General features: G+C 44.1%; 1 protein-coding gene across 1 annotated transcript in view; it reads right to left on the bottom strand.

Annotated features, from left to right (window-relative positions):
• Positions 1–7,675: 7,675 nt before the first annotated feature.
• MGMT (O-6-methylguanine-DNA methyltransferase) overlaps positions 7,676–21,523 on the bottom strand; it is a gene marked incomplete at both ends in the record, with an annotated part of 161,205 nt that continues 147,357 nt past the window's right edge. The window contains 2 exons of the mRNA XM_082002263.1: positions 7,676–7,807; positions 15,281–15,420. Of these exons, the coding sequence (XP_081858389.1) occupies positions 7,676–7,807; positions 15,281–15,420 (272 nt within the window). The remainder of the gene's footprint in view (positions 7,808–15,280; positions 15,421–21,523) is intronic.

Here is a 21,523-nt window from a genome sequence, read left to right as displayed (position 1 = left end):
GTTGACATAAGGACATAAGACTGTGAAAGAGAGGATGCTGCTCAGCTAAAAGAGGCAGATTATGCACCTGGACTTTATCTACTGCCTGGAGAAGAAAGACAACCAATTAGTCCAACACAGCTTCTTTGCCATGCCCAGGTTGGAAAACAGATTGAAGGGGTCAAAAAATTCAGAAGGCTCCACATGATCTGACATTTGCCTTGTCACAATTTTCTTGACAACCAGAAGGTTGGAGACAGTTTGCTGGTCATCAGGAGCGGCAGTACGGGAAGACTGATGACTGAGCTGGGGACAAGAAACCAGTCAATTAACGGTCTGCTCATTCTCAAAACAGTGATTTCTTCAATAACTCAAGATGGCTTTAGTCTGCTCGTTTTAGAGGACAAACGTGCTGTAAAATAGTTGCTGGCGTATACAAACATTTCTTTAGTTTGCAGCCTCCCGATATTGCTTCTGCGGCTACAGAGGTGATCTCCAATTCAAGCGATATTTGGAGGTTCAAACTTCATTCCAGTGCCACCCTTTTTGCACTTGATTGTATTTGCACAATAATCTCTGCTGCAAAATGCATCGGCAGTAGTTGAAGTGACTTTCATGAACAATATACTGGTTTCATTTCAATTTTTGCTTTTACTTCCCGGTTTGATTTTGGCCACATTAAATGTAACAGAATTCTTTGTATGGGAGGTTTCTCAACCTGTGATATGGGAGTGGACAGTCACCTTCCATTATTCATACGGTGCCTTTAGCGTGAGGTCTGTACCCGCTCTGGCTGCTACCCTGGTATTACCACCGTGCACTGACTCCTTTGCCTTCAGCTATTCTATGTATCTATCTGTCAAATTTTGTGTTTAATGTCTACTGCAAGTACAAATCTATGTGATATACTGATGCCATTTTATAGATAAAATCAGAATAGTTTTATATTTGTCCCCCATATTCTGTGAGGTAGTCCTGTTCCTACGCTGCTGACCCATCACAGCTGCTGCAAGGGGCCGGGGTTCACCCTCTTCGCCTTGCCTGGCCCTATTGCCAGGGTCAGAGAGAAAATAAAAAGGCCCATAGCCCCAGGAACAGGAATTGTGTGTCCTACCAAAAAAAGGACATTTTGATAGGTAGAGAGTGAGATCCTCTCTACTAACCCGCTTCTACTGGTCCTGCTCCAAACTGCAGGTATGGTGCTGTTGTGCTTTGTGCCTCCTGAAGTGGCTGTATCTCGGCTTTGTGAACAGTGGTTAATCTTACAATCTGCTGAGCAGGGCGTTTAGGATGATGCTATTTGGATAAAGGTTTAAAAAACGCACCCCAGCCCAAATAAACCCTCCCATCGGTGGAAATCTAGTGCTGGTTGGAGGTTCAGTCACAGCTTCTTGCAAAGAGGGTTCCCAACACACACGGTCTTCTCCCTCCAAACTAATTTATACAAAATAAGCTATGTTTCAGAAAGCCTTTCAAAGAGATGCCACAGCTACCGTAGCTTGGCCCAAGGGGCTGTGTTAAGGACAACTTTCTGCAGGTTCTAGGCAAAATAAAAGGCATTTTCTCTCTCTTTCCTTAGCGCACAGTCCTGACCTCGCCGAGTCCCGCCAAGCCCTTTGGCTGCACAACGTGACTTTGCTGGCGTCACCCCGGCTGTCGAGGGCGAGGGCTGGGACCGCAGTGTGCGACATGATCTCTCCTGTTTTCCTGCAAATTACCGCGGTGGCCTGTCGGATCACCTCTCCTCTGCTCCACGTGCTCCTCCTCTGCTCATGACTGCCGCCCGCTCCCCCTCATTCCGCCGCAGGCAGCACGGGCTCGCCAGGGACCCAGGAGGGCTGCGGGAAATGCAACAGAGTCGAAGGGGGAAGAGGGGACAGGCACAGCGGATTGCTTCCCAGCCACCCCAGCTGATAACTCATGCATCACCCATATTCTGGCTGGAGAACACAAAGTTTGTTATCACGTCGTTTTTTACTCCATGTGTACATGATGATTCGGTACAACAGCTCATGCTGCAATATTCTACTAATTCTTAAAACCCTCTAAATCTCTTGAGAGCTCTACCTACAGAAACTCCAGGGCATGCTCACTTTGGGTGAAGTGCTACTGCAAACCTCTTACGAGAAGATTATCCGTAACTAAAAAGATAAAATGGTTTTGTGATCAAATTTTGCTTGCGAGTGTTTTGTTCAGAAAGGACAAAGGTGACTTTTTTGCTGGGCATTAGGAAGAGATCATTTCATTGCACCAGTTATTTTGTTATTTAACTGGTGAAAGACTGCTGCTTGCCCATTGCCCCCTAAAATTAAACCTGCACTTAGGCATCATGCTGGCGGTATTTTCAAAAGCATGTAAAATGTGTTTGCTGAATAAAAGCAGAAATAAGGACCACGTTCGAGGCTTGCACTTTTAAAAATTCGGGGCCATAATCAGCATTGAACTTCCTAGGAAAGCTCAGCCGTAATAGCAAAGTCAATAAATAAAAGCAGTAATTTTTCAAAACATCACAGTATATACTGATGGAAATACAATGGGTTTTCCTTCTGCTTGCCAGATTTTTAAAGATTTAAGTCAAGTCTGGATCAAAAAACACTCGGGAATCCCTCTCTTGGTGTCGTGCTCTCGTACTGTGGCTACGGCTTTAAAGAGGTTGCTGCTGAGGGCTCAGCTGAGCCCGTGCCATGTGAGTGAGCTTGGACCCAAATTACAGAATGACTCAAACGGCCTACTTTGAACTGAGATGCAAGTTTTCTATACGGAATTAGGTCATCTCGATGTTCACTGGAAAGTGAAAATTACATCATCGCAGGGTTGCAGCTGTTTTTCTCAGTAACTACCACCAGTTCTGCACCTGGGGTCATGCTGAGGGTTATTTTAATTAAATACTGTCTCTTTCAGCCCATCTAACCTTGGTTGGTGCCTAACTTGGCTTGACCCCCATCCTCAAGGGCTGCCTGGGGCCGGGCTGGGCAGAGCCCCCCACTCCGGGCTCGACCCCCAGCTTCCCTGCTTGTTGAGCCCATGTCGCGTTAGTGAGCAAGTGCTCCGTTTTTTAACGCCACAGTACCTACATGCAATTTGCAGCAATAATTTCAGCAAAAGAAGAGCAATGCCACCTCAAATAATATACCCTAAGCAATGCCAGCACGGGTCCAGATCGATGGCACCTCGCAGCACCCACGGCCAGGGTGGAGGTGATGGACCAGCGCCCGCTCTTCTGCAGGTATAGATGGATAGGTTAAGGAGAAGAGCCCAGGAGTCGTTCCCCTACACTCCTCGCAGCCCTCTGCCATGCTGAAGGACTACTCACTGCAACAAATAAAAAGCCCTGTTTAAAATAACTAAATAAAGCACTTAAAGAGGTTTTAAAAATTGATAACTAAACGTACTGTATGGGATCGATCTTAATTACTGCCCAGGTGGAATTTTTGTCTTCTGGCTTTTTTCAGTGAAAAAACCCACCCGCCCCACGCAGCCATTAATGAGAAACGTTAAAGGCTTGTTAACAATATCCTTTCATCAACCCGAGGCGCTGCCAGTGCCCCGCGCTCACGTCAATTTTCACCTTGCGGTCCAGCTACCGCATCTCGCCCAGCCGGCCGCCGCTGATGGAGCCCAGACCCGTCGCCCGTCGCTGCTGCCGGCTCCGGGCAGGCTGCGCCGCCCACCCTGCAGCTCCTCCAGCCCCCGGCCCCCGCTTTTGGCTGCCACCCGCATTTACTTCACACGGGCCAGGGGCTGGTCTGGATCAGGCTCGGGGGGAGAACTTGCTCTCCATCCCTGCATCCCCCCAGGCTGGGAAGGATTGAAGTGGAGGTGGCTTTCCTCCCTCAAGCTTCAGTCTGCAGCCATGGGGCCAAGGGTACCTCTCCTCACTCCCCCTGTAATAATAAATTGGGGGAAAAAAAAGGGTTTTGAACACGGGGGGGGGGGGGGGGGGGGGGCAGAAATCGGATTTGCTCCTTGCTAAAAATGGCGTGCAACAAAAATAGAGATATTAAAAGCCAATCATCTGGAAATCCCAGACTTAAGGACAGGGAGAGATTAAAGGTTTTGCTGGGGCAGATCTTCTGGGAAAAAAAGTGAAAAAAAAGAAAAAAAAAGAGAAAACTGGGAAAAATGGTCCCTTTTCAAGGCACAAATTAAGCGTATTTATTTGTTACTCATACCCTACGCATGCTATTTGAAACAAAAATAGCACACAGCCCTTTGACAAGCTGTATTTGTACATCAATGTAACCGAAATATCCTGTCTGCTTTAATGGCAAGTGAGGGTACTGTCAGTAATATTTTCCATTGTTTTTAAAGCTGGCCACAGTAACACAGAGCGGAGGGTACAGCCACTCGGCAAGGGCAGGGGAGTTTTACAGAGAAGCCTTTGAACGATATTTCTATTCAATTTCTCTAAGACTATAAAAGGAATTACAATTAAATCTGTAAATGCAATTCTTTGAGGATTTTTACATTCCTATAAGATTCTTACTGAGAAATTGCTTTTGAAATAGTACATAAATCTTACAGGACTCCCCTTGGATTACTGTGCTTTACGTTTTTAAGCAACCTTTCTATAGGTTTATTCTTTTGTTGCATTTTCTTTAAAGAAGCAGGTCTTCACCACCACCTTTCACAACAAATAAACATTTTAATACCAAGTGTATCTCTTTGACCTGGGTGCAACACATACCATAAATTTCATAATTTTAAAATTAGGTAAAACATTGTGAAAATGATTAAATGTAATAATCTGTGATATTTCTAGAAGAAATAATGATCTGTGATGTTAACAGAAATAGTAGTTTAAAATTACTGCAACCTTGTCTATAAGTTCATATCGTTTGGAAAGTGATAGCACTGTCCTACTAACTGCGTCACCGTCCCTTATTCAACTGCTACGCCGTACAGCAAACATCAAGTACCACTTAAAAAAGTGCCTGGTGCTTGAGAACTGCTTAGAAAAATTAAGTGGAAACTTCATGGGCCAAATCTTTCCTGCCCTGATCAGATGACTAATTCCTCTAATTCCAAACAAATCCGTTGCATGAGAGAAGAAAATTTGGGCACACATCTAAAAATGTCCCTACAACTACAATGAATCGGTTTTCTGTGTAAGATGCTTCCAGTATGAGCTCATTACGTTGCAAACTCTGCTTGCATGAAAGCGATCTGTAACAATCCTTAAGCCTGGGGCCCTTTTCCATTTGGTATTGATACATGGGACGTAATCTGCATTTTTCATTCCGGTGTAAAACAGTACAACCAGTGTAGCTGCAATTCTGCTGTAAATCTGATGCAGGAAATACAACGTAGTCTTTCGAAAATATTTCTATTGGCCTTAGACTGGCTGCAGAGCCTGTTTTGTATGGAAAAAAAAGGCGCTGGGGTGAGGGGGGCAGAATGACCCACTGCAAAATTCAGTTTCTTCCATGGTCAAGGGCATCTATTTCATTATAAATGTAGTTCCGCCAAAACAAATATTATTTTTGAATCTTTCATTATCTTAGTCTCTGGAAATGGGCTAAACCAGCATGTGTTGGTATTAGATGCTGCCGAGCCAGCTGTCGTGCCTGGCTGCACAGTGTCTCAATGTCAGCAGTTCAAAGCACGGCGAGGCTGAAGGGGAGGAAACTTGATAGGTCAGAGGAACCCAATTCCAGGCAAAAAGCACACAGCCGCCTTCGGCGAGCCGGGTTTGTTTTCTTTTTTTCACATGTATGGAGACAGATACTTGGGTGCCTGTGGTTTAATGCATTCCCTTCAGGCCCGTGTTTCCACAGCCTCGGCCCTGACCTCCACCCAGCAGAGGCCTGGGCCGCCGCGGGCGCTGCCGGGCCGGGCCGCGGGCACGCAGCAGGCCCCTGCGCCAGGGGAACCCTCGGGGGCAGGGGGCGGCGCGGGGCCAGGCCCTTCCGATTATTTTAGTTTTTTTATAGACGTATTTATATATTTTTAATGATTATTTCTGCTAATCGCTAACGCCGCGGCTGGTAACGCAGCCCGGCCGGACCCCCTTCCCCTGCGCCGGGGCGCCCTCTGTTGGGCAGCGCGCGGGCAGCGCTGCCCGGCCCTGCCCGGCCCTGCCCGGCCCCGCCCGGCCCCGCAGAACCCCCGAGCCAAAAGACGATTTTGCTAAAAAGTCGGCTGTCTGCCCCGAAAAGGTGTTACCGCCTGGAAAACCAGCGCTCGCGTTCACCCCACCTGCAAAAATAAAGGTACGGCCCTGAAGGAGCAACTACCTTAAGAAAAACTGCAAGGGATGTCAGCGCGAGAAAGGTTAAAGTTTGCGTTTGCTACCGCCTTCTTTTTTCGGTAGCATGTATTATAAAAAAAAATAAAAAAATACACCCAAACTGTACATATTATAAGGCTATATTTTTATCTCGGGGTTCTGGTGACACGTACAAACCACTTGAGCTTTGCTTTTGTGGTTTATATTGCCACCAGAAACCCTTGATAAAAATACAGCTTTATATTGTACAGTTGGGTATAGTTTATTTTCCCCATATATCACATACTGTGTTTTATTTATAAACATACACAAAGACACTTGTACATGCAAAGCAGTTTTTTTATTGAAGTAATTCTGAGGTATCAATAATCCTGTATTAACTAACGTATCGTAACACAATAATTTCTTGGTTATCAATGGCCTTTCTAAAGAGACGTCTATGAAAATATGATAAAACACATAAAAAAAATCAGTATTTCCATGTTAGAATTTACGATTCCCATACTGAAAATTTCAGCTTCTGGTGGCTTGTACTTGCAGAGAACCCTGCTTAATCCACCTCAAAATTTAGCTTTAATACCTCTTGAATACTTGAACCCTTTCTATAGAGAGGCTACGGGAAATAAAGCTCCGCATAATGGAGAAGTGCAAAAGTCTAAAGGAAAAAAAATCGAATTATAAAAAGAAATGCGCTGCTGATCAAGAAGCAACTATGAGGAGCTTTTCAATACCGTGCCCAAATTGCGCTAATCAAACCGCTTATTTAAAAGATACTTCTTGCATAATTTGTCGGCAGCTTCTCTTCAACTGCTTTTTGCACCGTCCACAAAGGCAAGAATTTTATTCCCATCTCTCGCAGTCCGAAAAGAAGAGCAGGGAAGAAGCAATTCGACAGCCGCTTGCTTTTGAATGCATCTCACTGTGCTCCCTTCACTCCTGCTTAGGTAAGAGCCCGTTTCAGGCACCAAAGAGGCGAGGGGAGGCCTGGGCAGGGGGCTGGCAGGGACAAGCGTGCCAGGCTGGGCAGGAGCGAGCACAGGCGCCGGCTTGGGCTCGCTGGCTGCCCCCTCGGCGAGCCAGATGCTTCCTTAGGGGGAGGCTTGCACCTCACGTTTGCCATGTCCCTCCCACTCCCTTATCCGTGCTTTAATGGACATTAAAAATAGAACAAAACAGGACTGGGGATGGGAACAAAATCCATGCACAACAGGCCTGGACCGCTGTAGTCATTCTGCTGTAAAATGTAAAAACAAGAAAGGGCAGGCGAGCTGCATCCCTCAGGACGCATCCCGCTTTTTTAATATAGTGGTGCCACCACACATTTCACTTCGGATGTTGCATTATATTTATATGTCACTCAAATATTTACCATTTTTCTGAATTCTGCTGGGTGCTCTGAGAGCTTGTTATAAGCCAAGTATCTGCGATTGTATGTCTTGGCTGGTTAGCAGCCGTGGCTGAGCCGCATCAATATGCTAACTTCTCTTTCTGGAGCTTCTCGTGCGACAAAAGCCACTCTTTCATAAGGTTTCCTCCTCCGTAGTTGCCGGTCTGCCCGCTGCTGCAAATCACCCTGTGGCACGGTATTATAATCGGGATCTGCAAAATACACAAAAATAAGGAAGAGAGCAAAGGGTGAGGCAACGGGGAGCAGCGGCTGGGGAAGATGCCCATAAATCCACCGCTAAACCCGCCATCGTCTGCCACTAGACTGGCAGGGGCACAGATTGAAGTATCGACGCTAAAGAGCATGCTGGCGGAGCCCGGCCGTGCCCGAGGAAGACAGGGCTGCCGCACCAGGGCCGTGCTCCCGGCTGAGCTCTACGATGCAGAAACGGTGCTGATCACGGGCTCTGAAGACCAACCCAGTTCGTAGGGAAAAAATGTAAGTATTAGGAGATATTTTAATACATAAAACTGATGTGAAGTCTTCAAAGGGTAAAGCCCATATATAAAAGCCCACATACAAAACTCCATTTATAAAAGCTTCTCAACAAGAGGCAGATTTTCCTGCCCCGTGCCAGGCCCCTCCAGCAGCCAAGACCTCAGTGCCCGGGATGGGTGACGAAACCTCACAGACCCAAAACACACAGAAGGATAGCACGGCGGTACAGGACGACTATTGATTATCATCCCAGGATTAGAAGAGGCCGCATTTCTAGAAAAAAACAGACCACTACGAAGAGCACTTCAAGGAGCGAGCTTCCCAAGCCCAGCTCCCTCGGCAGATCTCCTCCTCTCGCTATAGCACCTCTGCGTGCACTGCTGAAAAATTCTATAGAAGAACAAGGCGCTATTTATTATTTAACAGCAAGTCAATCCAAAATGGGTTGTGAATTTTTAAAACCTACAACAGGAGAGATTTAATTCACACCTAACCAATTTAAGGACTTTTTTCCTCATGCCTTCTACTTTGTATCATTTATAGCCAAATGTCACGGATTCTGAAAAATCAATGCAAGAAGTTACATAATAGACTGATAATGTAGAGAAGTACATAAATGCATGGGATTTTTTTTTATTACAGGTGATTATCACAGTTGAAGTACACACCATAAAAAAAATGCAATACGTTATCTCTAAGGACACCGTATGTGTTTTGGTAACTGCATAGTAATTCAATGGCAATGATCGAGCTGTGAAAACAGTAACTCAGTAAAAAGTGCAGTTTTCACAAATTTGGGTATTTTAAGTAAAAATAAAAAATTATTTATATAAAGACACATAGATAAACTAAGTATTTTACATTGACTTATTCTAATACCATTTAATAGTTGTTTCAGTACAGTTCAAGCTATGCTCATCTTTGAGCCTGGGACACACAGATCCCAAGGTGGCTGGATGGCAATTGGCCAGACCTTTATAAATCGGTTTTGGAGGGTTCTTTTGGCTTAGTTAAGTAATTTCAATGGTGGAAATTTAAAATCTCAATCTCAGCCCACAGGCTATGACATTAAAAGGGAATACACATAGGTGCTTGTTGTTAATCAAGGTTCAATAAAAAAAAAATGCCTAGGTCAACTGTATGAGGTTTAATAAGGCCAAGTGCCAGGTCCTGCACTTCGGCCACAACAACCCCACGCAACGCTACAGGCTTGGGGAGGAGTGGCTGGAGAGCTGCCCAGCGGAAAAGGACCTGGGGATGCTGGTCGACAGCCGGCTGGACATGAGCCGGCAGTGTGCCCAGGTGGCCAAGAAGGCCAACAGCATCCTAGCCTGTATCAGCAATGGTGTGCCCAGCAGGAGCAGGGCAGGGATCGTGCCCCTGTACTCGGCACTAGTGAGGCCGCACCTCGAATCCTGTGTTCAGTGTTGGGCCCCTCACTACAAGAAGGATGTTGAGGTGCTGGAGCGTGTCCAGAGAAGGGCAACGGAGCTGGGGAAGGGGCTGGAGCACAAGTCTGATGAGGAGCGGCTGAGGGAACTGGGGTTGTTTAGTCTGGAGAAGAGGAGGCTGAGGGGAGCCCTCATCGCTCTCTACAGCTGCCTGAAAGGGGCTTGTGGTGAGGTGGGGGTTGGTCTCTTCTCCCAAGTGACCAGTGATAGGACAAGAGGAAATGGCCTCAAGTTGCACCAGGGGAGGTTTAGGTGGGATATTAGGAAAAATGTCTGTACTGAGAGAGTGGTCAAGCATTGGCACAGGCTGCCCAGGGAGGTGGTGGAGTCACCATCTCTGGAAGTGTTCCAGAAACATGTAGACATGACACTTCGGGACATGGTTTAGTGGGCATGGTGGTGTTGGGTTGATGGTTGGACTTGATAATCCTAAAGGTCTTTTCCAACCTTAATGATTCTGTGATTTTGTGAATAGCTGCTTTATTTGGAGTTGGCGATGCCACAGTGAATTATGCATCCATGACAACTCCAGTGAGTACCAGTAAAATCTTTACCCTGTACCATGCCATCCTGCACCCCGGTTTGTGACTACTTAAAAAAAAAATTGTTTTTTTGCAAGTGTTTTTTTTTGTTTTGGGATTTCGCCATCTTTACAGTCCACATGCAGAAGTTACTGCAAGCAGATTTTCTTGAGTGACAAAGCCAAAACAAGCCATAACAATACACTGTAAAAAACCTCCAAGGTTAATTTGCAATTCTTTAAAAATATATACAGTAAACTAGGATAATTTGATGGTAAAGCTATAAATCTTGCTACGGACAGGGGCCAAAACCCCCTTCCCAGCCAGTTCCCTGCTGCCGCTCAAACAGTGCAAAGACACTCGAACCAGGGGGGGTCCCTGTACTGGGGGATTTTGGCAGGGAGGTAAGTTGATGACTTCTCCTGCTAAATTGGGTGAGAAGATGGGAGGTGTGCCCAAGTGGAGAAAAAAAAAGGACTTCCAGTTTCAGGTGGCATGAGCTGGCATGCCATGCAGGGTCTTGGATGATCCCTGGGTCGGTGCAGGACCCGTTCACAAATGCAGGGACTGCGTGGCTGAGCACCTTACCATCAAGCAAGAAGAGGAGGAGATGAAGAGTATGAAATAAATGTAGCCTTTTCCATGCCTGAAATAAAGAATTTCATACTGAGTTTGTCCTAACACACGCAAGCGCCCGTACGTCACCCTCCATAGCGTCAGATGTAAAAGAAAATGCGGTACAAAGGCTGTATCAGCACTGTAATTTAAAAATATTGAATATTGCTTCAGTTTGGCTTAATTGTGGTGACAACTTTCAGACTACTAAAATAATTAAACCTGCTAAAATTTATTAGGGCCCTAAGGACATTTTAGAGGGAGTACTACCCTAGTCTGGAGCTATAATGCCTCGGCTACATTTAATGTAATTTTTATCAATAACCAAGCAGCTCATAACATTATAGCTCCGCTGAAATCTTCACGCTGCGAAATCTAATTCATCTAATACATGAATCCATCACTTACACAGACCCTACCTCAGACGCTATAAAAGTTCCAAACCCATAGATTTGTCTCCAATAAAAATAACATGAAGGGGCCCTCGGATCAATAACGGAGTCCCTCTGATTCGGGCACCAGCTGAATATTTTCTCCAACTTCGCTTTTGTTCTTCTGGGTAGAGGCCCACAAGGGAAAGAGCTTGTTTTCACTCGCAGCCTCATCAATACCTAAATCCTGGTGAACAAGTGACACTGAGAAGCTGTAATCAATAGCTCCCTGTGCGTTTTTTCTTCTGGTCAAATGGTTCAGCACTACTGACAGCCCTGACACTCAGAACATGATGCTAAATCTTTATCAACAGCCATCTGGGTGACTGGCAGAACAAGACTCGGGCGGTCATTAACGCTCGTGGCAATCTGTGAATAAACTAACTCCTCGATAATGCGTTTGTTTAGAAAAAAGGTGGGGAAAAAAACCTCCCTGCACAAGGTATCGATCGCCTTTGAACTGCATTTAGCAAACTCCGTCTGAGGACGGAGTGGAGCGGCGCTTCGCCGCCGCGCTCCGCTTGTTAAGAGTTTTCAATTCGAGGCAACGGACACCTGACCATCCCATTACGCTGCTGATGGGCTGGAGACCTCCGGAAGCCACCAGACTGTCAAAACCTGATCAGCCGGGCCGTCATGGAAACAGCTGAAATATCGAGTCATAACATACAACAAGAATCACACTTAGCAAAAAATCATCCTTCAGTTTGCTCACGTCCTGTTGCTTTTTCTCCCCCTCTTCCCCGACAGAAAACAAATACCGCAATGTGGCCCCTCACGGGTCCCGCGTTATCGCCAGCCACCGAAGGAAGTAATGCACAAGTAGTTTTACGTGTCCACAACGTTTCAAATCCATACTTCACCATCTTCTCATAAACGCATGATTACTCCTTCCAATGTTTAAAACATTTGGGCTGAATAATATCCTCGACTGAGGACAGATCGATACTGGCATCCAGCTGTACGTTTAGCCGGGCTTTAGCCTCAACAGTGACACAATCGGAGAGGATATATCAAAACCCAAATGCAGCTATGACTGCCTTGAACAGACCGCTGAAGACGTCTTATTTAAGGCACAGAACAGTCATTTAGGATGGCCTTGGACTAATCAGCCCAACATTCGCCATCTCCCATGAGTCTCTGTGATTTCTTTTTGATCCTCCTATACTAGTCTAATGAGATTTTTAATTGAACTTTATGGGTTCCCTTTGAGGACCACAGACCTTGCAATCAATCTGAACCGCAGTAAACTATTTGAAGTTTCTCTTGCAAAAGGTGAGCTATCCCCACCATGTCCTTGGCATAAATTGAGGCAAAGATGTCGCATCTTTCAGCTGCTGCTGGCACCTATTCCACCTTCTCATAAAGTTGAAGGTCATCGTATGAATTATGTGAAGCAACCCAACTACAAAGGGAAACCTGTGGAATGTGCACTACCAAAATTAAAGACCAACACACGATTTGTAGAAGGGAGAAATGTTCTGGTATTTTGTGGAAAAAGGTGAGATTTGCAATTTTATCAACACGTTTGAGGAATGATGCAATGCCAGGCTTGGGTTTATTTCAAACGCTCAATTTTACTGTTATTACTATCCTCATTAAATCCTGTTTATGATTTAGTCGCCATGTTTATAATTTAGTCCTTTAATCACAGGAAGCACCTCAAGGTGCTTTTTTTATTTTTTATCATGATTTTTCTATTTTGCATAGCTTCTGCAGTAATCGTTAAGAGAAAATATTCACTTTTGCTTCGCATTCACAATAAAAGCATTCACTAGTTTCAGCATCTCTCCTGCGAACAGAAATCACTAATACGCTGCTTAACAAAACATCACATTTCTGCAACAATTTGGAAGCAATTGCTCCTCAAAACCAGTATTTATATCCTAAAGCTCGCGTTGCAGTGTAGCAGTTGTTAACACCACAGCTCTTTGCATTCTGCGCCGATACGTTAACGATGCCGCAGTCCAGATGACGTGTTCAGTTTAATGAACTGTTTAGTTGGATTCAAAGCTCAATATCTCATCTGATAAACAGACTGTAAGAGTGTTTATACACGTACAACGTTCATGGGTATCCTACAATTCTACGCAGGTAGCACACTACCACAGAAACTCATGTAATGTCTAACGGGTCTAAGCTTCTAAGCTCAATAAAGAAGTACACCCTGATATTTTAAGCGTATCTCAGATTTTCCTATGAAGCCCTTCATGTGAGCGGTATAAAGCTACGTTTCGTCAATACCCTGTATTGTACTTGACAATACAAACTATTTTAATATGATGGAATGCTTTCCAATATAATAGGGTGTACGTTAAGATAAGGTAATACAATGCAAACCTACAGGAAACAGTTCTCAAAGAATAACAATATAGTGTTGTGCAAAAGGATATGTAATTGCTATCGCCTAGAAATGTACCCAGCTTTGCCCTCAGGCTGCAGTGGAGCAGCAGCATCCAAAGTAGTGGTAACAGCAGGTTGTGGTGTGAAAATTCCTGCTTTTTCCCCTCTGAGGAAGGAGGAAAATAGTTCTGAAAATATACAGCAAAGCTACTGCGATTTTTTTTTAAATGAGGTCCTATCTTATTATTGTTATTTCCCATCCCGTTCTACCGCTGCAGTTTTCTGTCTCCAGCAGAAAAATTTTAAGCATATTATAGATAATAATGTATAGCTTTAGGGAAGAAGAGTTATATTAATATAATACCACCCCAATATTTCATAATATAAAGCTGATGACAAAAAAAAAAAAAAAATCAGTGCTGTAATGAGAGCCCTGCCCATTCCAAACCACGTTTTTATCACTACACGTCTCCCGTAGTTAATCTGCAATTTCATGCATATTCCACACGCAAACACACACGTAGTCTTTTGTACTTCGATGGGAGCACCCATGCACTATGTTTCGCGTATTTCCCACATAAATCTTTACATGGTGCTTCAGACCTATGACCCACAATACACAGGTCGACTGTGCATAATATGCAGGTTGATTTTATGAATGGGGTGAAATACAAAGATAACACGTGGCTCTGCAAAAACTCCTCGCCTTTATTATTTCTAAATGGAAAACCACCAGCTCTTGTGAAAACATATTTTCTAACTCACTTTGCAACTACATGCTGTAGTCTCGTATGTATCTTATTAAAGAAAATACTGAGAGGACTGAATGTAAAAACAACACAGGAGGTCAAAGATTACGGCAGGTATAAGACTGGAGAAAAGGAGAGGAATTTGGGTAGGGAAAGACACATGTTGCTCAGGGCAGGTGGTAATGAGGGAAAATATGTTGAAGAATGGCTAAAAACGCCACAATGGTAGGAAAAGAAATCAAAGTTTTTTATTTTTTTAAGGGCAAGTAGCAGGGGAATGAATGTGTAAACACAGAAACAGCGGTCTCGTCTTTACCAGCTTTTCCTTTCCTTTGCGCGGGAACCAGTTGGCTGCAGGCTGCAGCACCAGTCCCACACCAATCAGTGTGATCCAGGTGCATAAATACACCTGGAAATCTAAACCTGGACAGCTAAAAGGGAAAGATAATTACTGGGAAGACAGACAGAGAGGCCAAGTATTATAACATACTGTTTTTCCAAAATGCACAGGCCTAAGCTAGAGCACTACTCCCTCCAGTCGGTTCAAATTCAGGCAACTCACCTATACCTAACGGAGAAATGCCATTCACAGCTGGTTTGGAGCGCATGGGGGAAAAAACCGTATTGACAATTAGGGATTTGATTCAAATGTGTACCTACATGATTTAAAATCCCTCCTCTTCCACATTTTCAGAAGCATATCCACGCCAGAGAGGAGGAACTGCTGTTAACCAAAGCTACTCATACCCTGTCAAAATGAGGTCTGTGTTGGGGGGTAAAAGACTTCCCTCAGCTAAGAATATATAAGGAAGTTTGCGAACAACAAAATGTGTAGAGGCTGATGAATTAAAAGCAGCGCAATGTTTCTTTTTCAAATCTAACGCCATAAACGGTAGGGAATAAATCACATTAAACTGGGTTGTGCATTATTGCTGATTAAAAACACTTACTGACCTTATTACTCATGGTAGACCAGTTTTCATAGCAGATAAATTTTATCTAATGACATTTAGCCCACAAAGCTCTCTAAATCCACCATCTTCCATCAACTTCATTTAAAAGTTGACGTGAACTTACAGGATTGCTCCTCATCGCTCCTCCCACCGCTCTTGCCGCTCTGTCGTTGCCGGTGAGGTCTGCTAATTGCTTGTAGGAAACGGCCTCTCCGAACTTCACGTCTCTCAACAGGGTCCACAACACTTGGCTGGTGAACGAATCTGCAAAGAAGATGAAGGGAGCGCTGTTCATATGCGTGGCTGAAAAAAACAAGATGAAATACTCAAAAAACCCAGCGCAAAGCAGAGTCTCAATAGCAGCTTTCTAATTTAAATTTAAACAGCCCCGATGCACTGTCCTGTTATTGTATCCTATATTACTACATTTAAATACATGATTATTAGAAAGAGCGCTTCAAGTAACCGATCACTATAAAAAAGGATTTAAGGCTTTGATTTTCCTATATTTTTAATTTGCTTCAAGTACAATTATCCTGTTAACTCATACAATGTGGTTTTTCCATTAAATTGGCAGAGTATAAATTAGCATAGAGTCAAATTAAAAAGGGAAGAAATAACCGGCTCTACCTATTTTACAAAGCCCTCGCATCTCCAGCTAATTTCCAACTTCAGCTGGGACACGCAGCAGAAGAAGCCCTAGAGCCAGTGGACTCGGTATTATCCTGGCTGACTGCATTTTATAGTCGAGACCCCCAAGCTACTGCTCGGCATTGCAGACATTACGAAACGTAAGGACTAGCTGTGACCTTGAATGTACGGCACATCCTTAATGATACACGGCTCTGAAAAAAAAAAAAATGTATCTATCTGCCACTATTTTAATTTTAATTCACCAGCAAATTGCTTCTAAGTGTTCCAATTGCTGAAATAATGAATAAGCAAATGCATTAGGACCAGCTTTCTTCTACATCTCAGGGTTTTACCTTCCCAACCCAGGATTATTTTACAAAAGGAAAAGCGGTAGTCGTGTTTGGATTTTAGTTGGGTCGAACACCTATTGCTCTTCCAAGGCACTTGTAAAAAGCTTTGAGAATCTAACTAGCGAGTAACTTACTGAGAGGAGAGAGCTGGTGAATAAAAAAAAAAAGAAAAAAGAAAAAAAATAAGGAAAAAAGACCCCTTCCCCCAGCTGAGAGCTTCGGTCTCCTGCTTTGGCAAAGAAACAAACTGATTAAAAACAATTTCTTTCTTAAGTTGTCAAAAAAGACATTGATTATGTTACATAGGAACATAGTGAAATGTGATTTTGTTCTTAAAGGAAACCCATACACCATTATGTGTGTGTTAAATAATAAAAATCACTTCTTAACTGAAGGGAATGATAATCACTTCATTGAAAAAATCTGTTTAGTCTTTATTATAACATTAAGCAAATTAAACATCAGCATAATCCAGGTGATACGAGAAAAGGGTCATCAAAGAAATTAACTTTGTTGTTCATTAATTTACATGGATTAGTAGAGGGCAAAGAGATAGCAAATCTGCTCTAGTTTTTTATGATATAATTTCAAACTGTACACCATTTGTGGCAGTAGGGTGACTTTGGGGTTAATCAGACTGATTTGTCCTTTTAATTGCTTTCTATTCAAAGAAAATTCATTAGATAATGTTCTCTTCAAAATTCATGAATCAATTTAACTGAAGAAACCACATTAACAGCTTTGGGTTCATTAGCACAAGCAGTTGTGTTACTAGCTGATTGCTAGGAGGGTTTCCTTAGGCAAACAGATTTTGTTTATTGTGATTTCTTCAGAAAGGTTTATTTCAAATCAAATTGTTACTTATTATTTTTTTAACCTTCTTTTTAAGTCAGCAAGACTAGCGTTAACCTCGCCTACTCAGGGGTCCCGGGGAATTATTGCCTGATGTCATCTTTTAAATCAATAAAACGCAGTGACTGCATATTGCCGGTGCCCGAGTCCAAAAAAATCCCCTTTTTTGCCCTCGTTTTTGGCAGATGAGGTGGTGGGCTGGGACGTGACGGACCCATAACCTTCTGAAACCTGTAGGAATACGGGGAGAAGCGGGTGCAGCCCGTGCTGGTGCAGCGAGCGGTCGTGGGAGGATGGGGCAGCTCCGGAGCCCCCCATGGCAATAACACCACTGTGCGAAGTGATGCCCAAATTATTGAGCACTATTTAACACGCTAAAAGAGGGACAGAGATTATCCTCTTTCGACAAGCAGGGGCAGAGATTACCCTCTTTCCAGAGCTGCTGTACATTTTTCATGGGAGAATATATACTGTCTTTGCACCCACATAAAACACTCGAAGTTATAGTTCAAAAGAATGAAATATTTAGCAATCATGCACATCATTTTATAAATGTATCTGAACACTCTATTTCATTCTGTAGGGAGCAAATGCATTAATTAGTTTAAGCAGCTCTAAGAGACAGTGCCAAATACTGTTATTAAACTGTCTGCAAGTGTGAGTGCCTGTAAGCATAACCTGCCCAAATTAGATGGCTGAACTTTCACCAATTTTCAATGTGTGCCAACATTTTATGCTGTTAAATATCATTATAAAGTGCTGTAAAATACGCACATAAAAATTAACACACACAAATTCTCTTGTTACATGAAAACACTTCACACCTCCGCGAGTTGAGGATGCCCGCGTCATTCTGGCGTGGCAGATACCAACAGAGCAGCGGCTGAACTGAACCACGTTGTATGAACGGGAGTATCAGAGGTTTTCTCCTTCCTCTGCACCCACCTGCAGCAGACGCCGTGCGTCCTCCCTCCCTCCCGGGCTCTGGACTGTCCTCTTGCCAAGGAACACGTGTTGTGATCAATACAGAGCAACTCATGTTCATAGAATCATAGACAGTTTGGGTTGGAAGGGACCTCCAAAGGTCCTCTGGTCCAACCCCCTGCAGTGAGCAGGGACATCCCCAACTCGATCAGGGTGCTCAGAGCCCCGTCCAGCCTGACCTGGAACGTTACCAGGGATGGGGCATTGACCACCTCTCTGGGCCACCTGGGCCAGAGTTTCACCACCTTCAGTGTCACAAACTTCATCCTTAGATCTAGTCTGAATCCGCCCTCTTTTAGTCTAAAACCATCACCCCTTGTCCTGTCGCTACAGGTGCTGCTAAACAGTCTCTCCCCATCTTTCTCCTCAGCCCCCCTCAGCCCTGGCAGCTGCAGGAAGGTCTCCCCGGAGCCTTCTCTGCTCCAGGCTGAACCCCCCTGTTTAATGACAGGCGATGGGTGAAAGACGTCTTGGATGTTTTCCTCCTACGGACGTCACTGTTGCATTTACTCGCTGGTGAAACCCCCCTAACCGTGCGTTACCATCAGCCCTGCCGGCTGCGCGGTGAATTGGCAAAGCACCGTCACGGCAAGAGCGGGCGTGCCGGGACTGCTCCGAAGTTACTGTCTGCAGGTAAGTTACAAGCCCCTAAAAAGAAGAACTTACCCTGAACCTGCTGGTAATGTCTAAATGCTTCAGAGGCCACGTGCAAGAGCCCGCTAGACTTCCTTTCTCACCGCGTCTGTCCCTTCCTGCACCCCTCTGCTCCCCCGCACAGTTCTGGGGGCAAGAGCGCTTCAAAAGATACACGGGCTGATGTGACTTCCTTCACGACCCCTTGGGTTACGAGGGATTAGAGACAGACCATTTTTTTCCTTCTCCTCAGCACTGATTGCTGGGAATGTTAGTTTTTCTGTTCGGTGTTTTTTGTTTTGTTTTGGGTTGTTTTTTTCCAAGGGTTTTTGCAAACGGTTATAAATACTCACCCCTTCTTGCCAGCTTTTTCACAGCCTGTCTGGGGTAGTACATAGGCAACTTTTTTGTTTGTTTTTATGCTTATTGGTTTTGATGGAAAAAAACCCAAAAAATCAAGCATAACGCTTCAAAAATGCTCCCATTTGTCCACAAAACGGCAGTTCCCACAGCAGCATGAGCTTCCACCTAACCCAGAAAACCTAACTGGGCTCTTGGACCTTGGAAGAAGAGATTCAAACCGAAGAAATTTTACTGACAACAGGCAACTGCATAAACAGTTAATGCAAGCGAGAGTGCTAATTTTTAGCAATTTTGAACCTGCTTCACTATTATCTAGGCAGCTGAAGCTATATTAAGCATGTCACCTAAACAACAATCTGAATACTAACCATCCCTGCTACCCTACCCTGGACTAACTAGGAAGCGGTATGTGAAAGAGAGAAATGCTTGTCTGACTCTCTTAACTGTTTAATTATATAATATAATTATCCTGTTATGAGGCAGATCAAGAATTTTCTTCCCTTTACAACGGCTGCAAGTCCCTGACCATTGGTACTCTATGGTAAAAAATGCAATTTTTTTTTTTTTTTCTATGGAAGGATTACCGGGAATATAGATTAGACAGCATGGTGATACCGTATCCTGTAAAATAGTCCAAACATCTCCCCGCAACAGAAACAAAGGGATTGCTTAAAATCAGGGCTGCTGCAACCACCCTGGCAAAATCATTGAGAAAAGACTATGGACTTTTATTGTTGCTGTCTGCATGCGTGATATTGATATATTATAGAGGCAGAATGTGCCTAACTGAAAATGATAAAGTTAAACTTTACCTTTATGATTGCTTAAATAGCTGAATCAAAGCCTTAGTCATTCTGAATGACCGAGCCTTATGAATGAGGATGCAAAAATAATGTAATTATTTCAGAGTATCTGTTACTGACTTTATAGAATCCATCATCAACTTTATATTAAAAATCTATTTATAAAAATGAAAGTGGCAAAAGTTCCAACAAAATCATAGTTTGCATTAACAGGTAAATAATGGAGGGGTTAGACAAGTATTTACCTGAATTCCACCCCGAGCTATTCCAACACTTGTGAGAGCACTTCTGTGCCTGTTATTTTGAATATAAAGTTAGACAAAAATTCCTCGGTTAAAAACATGGCAATTCCATTTACAAGACACAGATCGAAAGGAAATCCCCCGCCTCAGAAGCATCAGTCTGAATTTTTTTTTTTTAACAATTTTGTCAAAAACTTCCTTGCAGAACAAAATTCATTTGCTCACCAGGTCTGTTACCGAGCAGAGACATACAACACCCTGCGCATCCATTTCTCCTCCTAACCTTCACCGCCCGAGCTCGTACTAGCAGTTTGCTCAAATTTCCTACCCTGTCTTTGCCCAGCCTCGGCCCCAGCTGAGGTCTCTTCCCACCCCTCCAAAACACACGTTTGCAAGCGACGACTGCCACAACGATCCTGTCCCACCATCACTCTACAACCGCAGCGCTCAGACAACTCAGGTGAGCTTCCCACGCTCCGTCCTGTTTACGATTGCATTTAATTAGCTAAATTAATACTAATACCTGGAACGTATCACCTTCGTATCATTCAGATCTGACCCCACGGGACTGCTGGCCAAGAGGAGCTGGACCTCTCTTGATTCCCCACCGCCTAAGAGGTGGGTGCTCAATGCCACCCTCCGCGGGGCACAGCCACCGGACCGTCACGGGCAGCACATCTCAATTGCAGCCGTATCACACTCTTTTATGTTTTTATTTGTTTACTTTATTATTTCTCACCAGCATACCCGTATGCCATGGATCGCAACAATGACGTGTTTCCAGGGCATATTTCTGTGGCGCAACTAAAGGAGTGACAGTCCCTGAAAACAGGTTGCCTTTTTCCCCAATAGAGAAAACAGTCTACGTTCATTCTACGTTTATCTGTAGATAAATTAAGGTCAACCGCGCTACCTTTGACTACAGAACTAGCAACCGTTCAAGTAGTTGTCAATTTGGCGTTCAAAAATGCAAAACCCCAAACCCGCCCCGCAGGCAGCACTGGCAAGGGCTGAAGTTAACCGCTCCCTCCAAGGCAGCGTCGCGGGCGAAGAAACGTCCTTGCAGCAGCCCCGGCGGTGCCCATTTCTGCCCCAGCGCGAGCCCCGTACCATCTCTCCTGCTATTTTCTGAATGCTGCTCGGCAGATACAGTCGCATGAGTAAATACTTCATGAAATTCAAAACATCAGTTCATAAATATTAGGCAGCCCATACTAAAACCATTAGAGTACACCAGGGCGGCTGATAATGCGGCTCAGGTGTTACCTCCGGCTCTCCCACAGGTCACGATGTTCCCCGTTCGGAGCAGTACAGAAATGTGGGCGAGGGGAGTGCTTTCATAACGCTTTTATGCACTGCCTATGCACGTGTGTGTTTGCAATGTGTCATATAATAAAATATAAACACAGCTATAATTTATAAACATACTATAGATCTGTATCACCTAAGTGAAAAATGTACCAATATGCTTGCTTTGAATATATATAAAGTTCAGGCTGGCTGGCAT

Source organism: Phaethon aethereus (genome assembly GCF_964289735.1).
Source record: "Phaethon aethereus genome assembly, chromosome: 7".
Lineage (NCBI taxonomy): Eukaryota > Metazoa > Chordata > Aves > Phaethontiformes > Phaethontidae > Phaethon > Phaethon aethereus.
The sequence above is the reverse complement of the archived record's forward strand: the minus strand, read 5'-3'. Positions and strand labels throughout refer to the sequence as shown.